The 10,732-nt window shown below is 27.4% G+C and overlaps 1 protein-coding gene across 2 annotated transcripts; it reads left to right on the forward strand.

Moving 5' to 3' along the window:
* Positions 1–905: 905 nt before the first annotated feature.
* On the forward strand, positions 906–5,702 carry LOC109814673 (trifunctional UDP-glucose 4,6-dehydratase/UDP-4-keto-6-deoxy-D-glucose 3,5-epimerase/UDP-4-keto-L-rhamnose-reductase RHM1). 2 transcript variants are annotated; one of them, XM_029274626.2, is made up of 4 exons: positions 906–1,041; positions 3,159–3,528; positions 3,609–4,784; positions 5,026–5,702. In XM_029274626.2, the coding sequence occupies exons 2-4, from the start codon at positions 3,169–3,171 to the stop codon at positions 5,470–5,472; spliced, it is 1,983 nt and encodes a 660-aa protein (XP_029130459.1). In that variant the 5' UTR covers positions 906–1,041; positions 3,159–3,168; the 3' UTR covers positions 5,473–5,702. The 2 variants fall into 2 exon arrangements, with proteins under 2 accessions (XP_029130459.1, XP_020234746.1); XM_020379157.3 differs by having other exon boundaries at positions 3,167–3,528.
* Positions 5,703–10,732: the final 5,030 nt, after the last annotated feature.

The following is a 10,732-nucleotide window of genomic DNA, read 5'->3' on the forward strand; positions in this document are numbered from 1 at the left end:
GTGAAATTAAAAAAATATAATATAAAGAATCTAAATAATTATTACACAAGATTTTCTATATTTGAGATTTTTGCCTAAAGTTTAATAGATTTGAACCAGAAAAAAAAGAGCAAAAAACATAGTTAAAAATTGAATCAAATATCTCATTGTTCCATGAGAATATATTTATTAATATCGCATAAATTTCTTCTGAATTTAAATTTGTAGAAAATGTTCCTGCAAATTTAATATATAGAGTTAATATGAAATTTATGTCCTTAATTGACGTTAGTGTCATTAAATTTATTAAATATTAATAAATTTATTTTAAAATTAATAAAAAATATATATTTGAATTTTAAAAGGCGGTAAAATTCTAGAAAAAATTGAGTTCTAACTATGTAGTTTTAAGCGGTAAAAAAATTTAACAGAATATTTTACCTTTAATAATATATATATATAGAGAGAAGCTCTTAGGTTTTTTTCCTCTTTCATTTGTTATCTTCATTAATTTACTTGAAACTTTTTGTCTTTTTAATTCATTAGAAACTAATTTTTATTATTAAGTAAATAAATATTCCATTTTACATTAATCAGTTAACATGTTAACTAATTTTATCATAACTTTCATTTTAATCAATTAATTTATAAGTTTCTGACATTTTAACTCCTAATTTATTGCTATCTTATAAACTATTAGTTAATTGTAAATTGTCAGCCACTTAATTGGTAAGTTATTAAAACTTATGAACCTCGTGCCAATATACATTGATTGTTGGTTGTCGTTTTGTGATTGAATTTTTTATTTTATTTTTACAGCAATAAATTAAAAAAGAAAAGAGAAAGATAGGAGCGAGGAATAAAAAAAACGTAACTCGTGCACCATGAGAGTGATGAAACAAAGAGAACCATATATTAATCTATTATTATTATTGTTATGAACTATAAATACATGGTGCAAGATCTTTTGTTCATGCTCACACTTTCCCTCGTCTTCTTCCCTTATTTTTAACCAAACTTCCATTTTTGCTTCAGTTTCTGATCCATTGCTTAGGAGCTTCTGTAAGTTATTTCCCACTTTTGAATTGTTGAGTTTCGATGATTAATTGAAGATTTTGATCTTTTGTGTTATGCGACTTATGTCTTTGTTTCGCATCTTAGTTTCTTACTATAATAGTGTTTGTTTGTGTTTTTTGTTTCGGATTTTAGTTTCTTACTATATTATACTCTTTTGTGTTTGTGGTTTTTTAATCCATTAGAATGGAACTTGATCTCAAAAGATTTATAGTAATTAATGCACTCTATTCATCCAACTAAATCAGGCAATTATTTCTAGTTATATTTTTCTGCTTCATTGTTAAGGCTGGTTTTAATTTGGTGAATGAACTAGTGTGAGGGTGAGTCAATTTTTCAGTAAAAGATATAATAAAATTGTAGTGAGCAGGAATTGAGCCATGGTGAATAGGTTGAGGACTATTTATATTACCACTAAACCATTTAAATATATATATATATTAAATTATATTTTAATTTATTTATATGTGTTCATGCTAGACCCACTGATTTGATCTGCGAATCCACTGATTCAATATCTCTACCGAATTAACTATTGATTCAAATTTAAAATATTATGACTAGTGTCGTTCATAAATGATATAATAATCAAGGAATTAATTAAGAAAAATATTTGGATTAATAAACTAAGATCACATTCCTTGAAGAAAGTGATAGTTATATCTAGTTTGCATTCTTTTTATTGAATTAGACCTACCGTTTTAACTTTTAAGTTTAAATATTATTATACATATTTACACATCATGGCATTAATACCCCTTATTAAAAAGAAAAACTACACATTCCACAATTAACTTTATACACGAATTATACACATAACCTCCTTAGAAAGCTAAAAAAGATAGTGCTATAAGAAAGGAAAGCCTAATTTTTCAACCAAGAATGATGAGTTTAATTACTATTATAGCTCCAAGAAAAAGTTAATGTAATTATCCTATAAACTAAACATTTATTTAATAACAAATTATCATATGAGAATTTACTGAAATATGTTGAAAAGATGTTATTTTATTCGATGCCTGACTAATTCAAGCTAACCCCATTTGAGCAAAATGAGAACTTTCCTGTAATAAGAGTCAAGTGTAATTTGAACTAGTAAATTTTTGTTCCAACTTCGTATAGTATATTATTCTAATTAGCTTATTGACCTATATACAATTTTTTTTTACTTATCTATGTAATCAAAGTCTAAATATGTCAATTTTTAATTATTTATTTCATTAATTTATATAAAAATATATTTTAACTTATATTAAAACTTACTTGAAAAATCAATTTTGGTTAATAATAACATTTTAAAAAATCAATAAAAAAGACTTACAATTTCACCTAACCCATTGTTGATAGGTCCACAATAGTCAAAGCCTAAGGGTCACGGGCCTAAACAATTTTTTGCATTATGACAACACTGTCTTTTTACGTTGTTGGGTTATCTTGGCAAACTTGTTTGATATGACCCATCTTTTGAAACCTCCATTTTTTAAATGAAAATTGAAACATAACATAATCTGTATTTTTTGGTTGACTTGTTTTATATTTAACTTTACTACACGAATTTAATTAGAAAATCATATAGGATAATTTTTAATTGATTAATAAGGTGAAAATTTTTTACGTTGATTACCGATAAGGTAGACACTGTCCTACTTGTTTATCTGCATATTTTATTATTTGGAATTGGATTTGTTGCGTATGTAATTGATGTTGTCCTTCTTTTTATATTAACGTAACTAATTAACATAGGAAGTAGTAAGAGTGTTAAAGTTTAAATTTTAGATTCAGTATTTGTTATAAATTTTTAGTTCATATATTGACAAAAAAAAATTCACATTTTGACAAAAAGACCTAACATATGTTTTTCTCATTAAAAAAAATTATCTCAAAATTTGTCTTAAACATCACTTATTGTTAGATCAACCTTGGTAATAGAATAAGAGTTTTGTTGTTTAATTGTTCTACAATAGATATTTAGCCTGGGGGTGGGGTTTAGGAGGTTGTCCTAAATTTTCCTAAACATTCTTATATGTGACATGATTCAACATTTTTGTGCTAAACCTGTGATATATATATAAATGTAACTAGAAATTGCATTGATTTGAACAAAGTTATGCAGATATGGCCAACACCTATAAGCCAAAGAACATTCTTATAACTGGAGCAGCAGGGTTCATTGCATCCCATGTATGCAACAGGATAGTGCACAATTACCCTGATTACAAAATCGTTGTTCTTGACAAGCTTGATTATTGTTCAAATTTGAAGAACCTAATTCCCTCACGTTCATCTCCAAATTTCAAGTTCATCAAGGGTGACATTGGCAGTGCTGACTTGGTCAACTACATCCTCCTCACCGAGTCCATTGACACCATAATGCACTTTGCAGCACAGACCCATGTTGACAACTCCTTTGGCAACAGCTTTGAGTTCACCAAGAACAACATCTATGGCACACATGTGCTTTTAGAGGCTTGCAAGGTATTATTGAGAAAAAATAAAATAAAATCTTTCAGGTTATTTTAGATATTTGAAAATGAAAATTTGAGTTGTTATTTCAGGTTTCACGTGACCAAGTGAAGAGGTTCATTCATGTGAGCACTGATGAGGTTTATGGGGAGACAGATGAGGATGCAACGGTGGGAAATCATGAGGCTTCTCAATTGTTACCAACCAATCCATATTCTGCCACAAAAGCTGGTGCTGAAATGCTTGTCATGGCATATGGTAGGTCATATGGCTTGCCTGTTATAACCACAAGAGGGAACAATGTTTATGGGCCAAATCAGTTTCCTGAGAAGCTGATTCCAAAGTTCTTGCTCTTGGCTATGAAAGGAAAGACTCTCCCAATTCATGGGGATGGGTCCAATGTTAGGAGTTATCTCTATTGTGAGGATGTGGCTGAGGCTTTTGAGATCATTCTCCATAGGGGTGAGGTAGGGCATGTTTACAACATAGGGACAAAGAAAGAGAGAAGGGTGATTGATGTGGCAAGGGACATATGCAAGCTTTTCTCTTTGGATCCTGAAACACATGTCAAGTTTGTGGAGAATAGGCCTTTCAATGACCAAAGGTACTTCTTGGATGATGAGAAGCTGAAGAATTTGGGGTGGTCTGAGGGCACTACTTGGGAAGAGGGTCTAAGGAAAACCATGGATTGGTATGTTAAGAATCATGATTGGTGGGGTGATGTTTCTGGTGCTTTGCTTCCTCATCCAAGAATGCTCACTATGCCAGGAGTTGAGAAATGCAATGATGTCACAAATGTGACCAAAAATGCTTCTAATGTTGATGACGTGAACCATTCTAATCATAACAAAATGGTGGTTTCATCTACAAGGAACAATATTGTGTCACCACACAAGCCATCTTTGAAGTTCTTGATATATGGTGGTGCAGGGTGGATTGGGGGACTTATAGGAAACATTTGTGAGAAGCAAGGGATACCCTTTGAATATGGAACAGCGAGGTTGGATGATAGGTCACAAATCTTGGTTGACATTAGGACCATTAAACCAACTCATGTTTTCAATGCTTCTGGTGTGAATGGAGCATTAAATGTGAAATGGTTTGAAGCTCATAAGCCAGAAACCATACATGCGATTTTTGTTAGTGTGTTAACATTGGCTGATGTTTGCAGAGATCATGGTCTCCCCGTGATGCATTATGCCTTTGGTGGTAACTTTGAAGGCAAAACAAATTCCACCGGTTCTTTCTATTTTAGAACACAAGCCAAGGTAGGTTCAACAAAACTTACACTTTGCAATAAGTTCAATTTCTATGCACTTTTTTACTATATCAACTAGTCAAAAATTATCATTGGTATGACTTATAAAGTAGTTATTCCCAAAGTTAACAAACTTGTCATACATAATGGAATGTGATTAGATGACGGTGTAAAATTCCTTTCCAATATGCTATTTTTGTTGTTCTTTTTTGCAGGGTAACTAACTTATTTTTATCATAATATGATTTCAGGTTGAAGATTTCCTAAAGGAATATGAAAATGTATGCACCGTAAGACTCCATTTTCCAGTATCATCTGATCTCAGCAACCCACATAACTTCATCACTAAGATAACAAGGTCTGATAAAGTGGCTAACATTCCAAATAGTGTCACTGTTTTGGATGAACTTGTACCCATTTCAATTGAGATGGCCAAAAGGAATTGCAAAGGCATTTGGAACTTCACAAACCCTGGTGTTGTGACTTGCAATGAGATTCTTGAGATGTACAAGGATTATGTTGACCCTAGTTTTAAATGGGATAATTTTACACTTGAACAACAAGCTCACATCCCTTCTCCAAGCACTAATGAGATGGATTCATCAAAACTGAAGAAGGAATTTCCTGAGTTGTTGCATGTTAAGGACTCGTTGATCAAATATGTCTTTGAACCAGAAAAGAAAAACTTAGATTATTGAGTAGCATAATTAATCATTATATAAATGTATACACCTGGTCTCTATCTAGGTATTTTTCCTTCTTTTTGTCTGGATTAGTTTGATAGTATTTCGCATTTAGTTTCTGTTCTTAGGTTTTATTTTGTCAATATTATGTTCAATAAGCTAATGTATCTTATAGCTCCATCCCCCCTCCCACCCAAATTTTCTTTTAGATAAATAAATTTGAATGACATTTCTTATCTCTTTTACCTTTTTTCCTCATTTGTATTTCCTTCATTGGGTTTTATTTGTAATTTTTTTTGCTAATGTTGTATTTTATAACACAACTATTTTGTTCCATAGCAAAAGTAGTTGCAACAGCCCATGAGTCCATAGTTTTTTATTTATTAATAAGTCATGTATTAAAAAACTTAGCACAAATTTATATTTACTATCTTAAACCACTTTTAAACACCTTCTTGTATCTTTATTAGAGTTGTATGACTACCTATCAATTTAAGTAACTATCTTGTGTACGAAAGTTCAAATCCTGATTTTTGAAAATGTAAAAAATTCATGTTGAAAAGACATGTCTATCTATTTAATATTTATTAAAAAAATTTAAAGAGATTAATTCTCATATTTAACAGAAGACACTCTTTAATAATAATAAAAAAACTTACATAAAGTAAGTAAAATAAAATAAATAAAAAGTTGTATGAAAAATATTAACACCAGTGAGTAAAATGAAGAAGAAAAATGAAAATTAAATATGTATAATAGTTTTTCTAATGAATCTTTTAAACTATCCAGATGTTTGGATCTACGGTATATGATTGTAATAGGCACCCATCGTAGTAACTATTTGCTACTGTTATGTTACTTTTTATGTAAATGTCACAAAAACACGAATCATGGTAACAGAACCAAACTTACTATACATGTTATAAAATGAAAAATAGTTTAAATTATTAATTTTAAAAAATATATGCATTATAATAGGGCTTATAAAAAAAATTAAATAACTGAATTCTGTCATATTTGTTTGGGTAATATGCACGAGAAAATAAAGAACACTTGATCTAACTCTAAAGCTTTTATAAACACCATTTTTGTGGTCTCTCGAATGTGACAGAGCTGATTGAATCATTTTGTTCTTACTAATTAAGTCATGTAAAATTGTGCTATATTTTATCTATTAATAATATAAAAATGTTGGAAAATGACTGTTACTTTTTTTTTCTTTTTCAAATATTGGTGATTTTTCACTATTAAATTGTAATGTTTTTATACATTTCAACTTTAAACTAATAAACTTTACATTGCTTTTAACTATTCGATCCATGTCCATAGCCCACATTTTATACTATTAAATGTGGGTAATTATTTAATTTTTCTCTGATCCATATGGTCCAGTTTTTCATTCATGTCTCTGTCCCACTTCCCCCATTACTCCTTTCTGAACCCAATTCTGTTTTCCAACTTCCAAGACATAGAATGTTCAATGTTTCTTATATGCCTTCACCATATTGGTCCCTTCATAGTTCATACAACCAAACACAAATAATAAAATAACTAATACCAAGTTATTTTAGTTTAATTAATAATTTTAAATTTAAATCTTAAATATATAACTATTTTTTTACTAAAATATATATATATATATATATCAACAAAATTGTCACATATAAAAAATAAATGTGATCTATATATATATATATATATATATATATATATATATATATATATATATATATATTAGTCATCCTTAAAAAATTCTCTCCCTCTAACCTTATTTCTCATACGGAGACCACACAAGAATTTTAGTGCACAACCAAATCAAACCATTTCAATTTTTTTTATATTTCAATCTTGATCTTTGTTGCATATATGCATGTTATTTTAAAAGAAGAAGTTTCACATTGTTTGAATAACTTAAATGTCGAGCCTTTATATATTAAAGTGTTTCTAACATTTTTAAAAGAGCAAGTAAAGGGTGTTGGACTCACGTACATGAAAATGGGTCTTGTGAGTCTATTGTAGATTAAATTTATCGGTGTGATCCCTCACATACAAAAAATGAGATTCAAAAATATATTTTATTTTTTATTATATTAAATTATGTTAATTAGTTGAGACAAACCTTATCCAAAAATGATTTTTTTATATTTCTAATTAAGAGTTGATCCGGTTCTTAAAAATCTAGTCTATCTTTATCTGATCTAATATTTTATTCTTTAAAGGATCATATTGGAATAGGTTCTTATTTTGTCACTTATTAGTTTTGTTCCTCTGATTCTTGAGACTATTTCATGAATAAATCCTTAAAATTAGTATCATCACACCCTTCAAAGAGAATTAATTAAGATATTTGTTGAATGTTTCAAGTTACTAATTTGTGCGTTTGCCTTTAAAGAATAACAATCTTTTCCTTTGCTCTCTGTTTTTTTATTTTTTTATTTTTCTTTCTTCAGATGACAGGTAACTTTCACCAGATACAAACATGTCTCTTAATTAATATTGAGGATAAATTATTGTATATACATCTTATTGGGGACAACTGTATTTTTCAATATTGATTGCATATATTATCCTTTTCGGGGATTAGACATATACATCACATATAAATATCTTAATATTTTGTTTCTGCATACAGTTTTAGAAATAAAATGATAGATTAGCATACCTAATAATACGAATATTACGAAACACTTAATTTAAAAGTTAAAATTTGTCCTTTCTTCTCTAAAATCTCAAGTGGAGTTCGATTTCCATCCTTTTGCCCACCAAAATAAAAGGTTTGGTAATTCAAAATCAAAGAAAATTGTTAACCTTTGACGTTTTATTAATTGATAAATTATTTCTAAATTATTGTATGAGTTGAATTTAATTTTTATCCTTAAATCAGTAATCTAATCTATTTATCGAGGAAACATAAATGTTAACAGGGGAAGTGGATTATCTTATAATTAACTTCTTATTGACATCAGCATAGATATTCAATTTGTGGGTATACGTATAAGAACAAATATTCATTAACAGATGTCCATTATTTAAATGAATTTCATTACTTTGAAGGATTAGTTTTTGACTATCAAACTGGGATACTGAATAATTTAAAAAAAAATAAAAAAAAAAAATTTCTTCTATACGAGTAATTACTTAATTATTACTCGAGGGTGCATCAATATAACACATTTTTAAAAGATAAGTTTATTTGTCCCAAATTTATATTTTAATTAAAAACTTCAAATTTCAGGCTAATCATTATTTTTAGAAAATAATAACCACTGTTCTGAATGAATCAAAACCAACATTCTATTTTTACTTGCAAAACTAGTACTTTATCATAGAGCTTTAAAAGAGACGACGATATCTCCTTCAAGTGATAAACACTATTCAGTGAAGATGTTGCCAGTGAAAACACTTTCACACTCCATATTCTGAAAGAAATATTAGGATTTTTTTTTTTTGTATAAATGTAATTTGTTATCTGAAGAGTTTTGATATTAATAATGAATATCATTGCCAAATAATTGGTTATCATGTTTTCTTATTATTTAGAAAATATGATTGTTATTTATTTCTTCAATAAATGCTCATAATTTGTGATTTGTATATTATTTTTTTCACCTCATAATAAATATCATCTTAAGTTATTTTATACATACCAAAAAAAGTACTATTAGGATCAACTTACTACTTGTGAGAGACTTGGAGCTAGTATGCAAATGATTGTAAGTTTGAAGTCAAGTGCCACTATTGTAATTTAATTTGATGATAAAAAATAATGATATTATAAAATTAACTCTATAAGGAATCTTCTTTACTACAAAACAATGAACACAATATCTATTTTTTAAAGGATATTATGAGAAGTATAAATAAAAAAGAAATAATTAATATTATTTTAAAAAGTTAACATAACATTTATCTTGAAACTTATTTTTTCTTTAAATTAAAAAGAAAGAATATTTGATAAAAGAATGTTAATGACACTCTTTCTAATATTTCTTAATTATTGGTTGAAAATTATTAAATATACTAATTAATTTTTCTCTTAATTTAATTTAATGGTGAGATCAACTAAATGTTATAATTTAGAAGTAATAATAAAAATGAGTGTCAGTAGGATAGTGTTGCTCACATGTTTCTATTTACATTAGTTACTTTTTGATAATAGCCTGTCTTCGATAATTATTCTCTCGACTACCTTATCCGGGTTGTGCATTCCATATTTTTTCCTTACATATGATACACTATTAATGAATAACAAAACCAAAATAATAATAATAAAAAAAAACAGATTTAAATTAAATAAGAAAACAAATTCCAAAAGAAATATGTCGAATCACACATGCTATAAATGTTCAATAATATTTATATATTTCTAAACTCCAATAAAAGTCTCTTCTATTATAGAAAAAAGTGTTTTACATGCAAATTACCACAGATGAGTGTTATAATAATACCATTATAATTTTATTAAATATTATATTGTTCAATGTAAATTTTATAAATTCATCTTTATTTATAAATTAGATATACAAAATTTTATATTAATTCAACATGATTTCATATTTTATTTTTATAAAATAAAATTTCAAAATATGTTAAATATGAATATTTTAATTATTTTCAAGTTATTGTTTAATATTAATAAAATTTAATATAAATATATAAAATGATATGAATTTTTAATTTAACGATAAGATTTATAAAATTCATATTTAATATAAAGTTATTGAATAGTAAAATATTAAGTAAAAGCTATACCAATATTATTATAATTCTCGTTTTATATATCATCTATATACTGTCAATATAAAATTTTTTTACACTAATAACTAATTATATTATTTAATTATATCATGTTACTGATAAAAGTAAATATACTCACAATGACATGATATAATTAAATAATATAATTAATTATTAATATATAAAAAATTTACACTAACTGTAATATATATATATATATATATGTCCAATCAAGAAAAGCTACAAATGGCCAATGACACAGTGTATTGGTGACTACTATTAAACTCTTTGTATGGTTTACGCGTCCCAACAAGCTTTTATGACCCAAAAAACGAAAAACAGCTCAAGCAGAACATGCTTTGTTGTACCCTCTCTTTTCAAATAAATAGAATCCAAGGCAACCAACAAGCACCATGCAAAATAAAGCTCAAACCCTGTTCATGGAGCTAAATTAATCACCCATCAAGGTATCAATATCATTATTCACCTTTTTATGTTATTATGTTCATATAGGTTTTCTGTTATATTTTCCATTTAA

This window comes from Cajanus cajan, chromosome 2 (assembly GCF_000230855.2).
Source record: "Cajanus cajan strain Asha chromosome 2, NIPB_CcT2T_4, whole genome shotgun sequence".
NCBI lineage: Eukaryota > Viridiplantae > Streptophyta > Magnoliopsida > Fabales > Fabaceae > Cajanus > Cajanus cajan.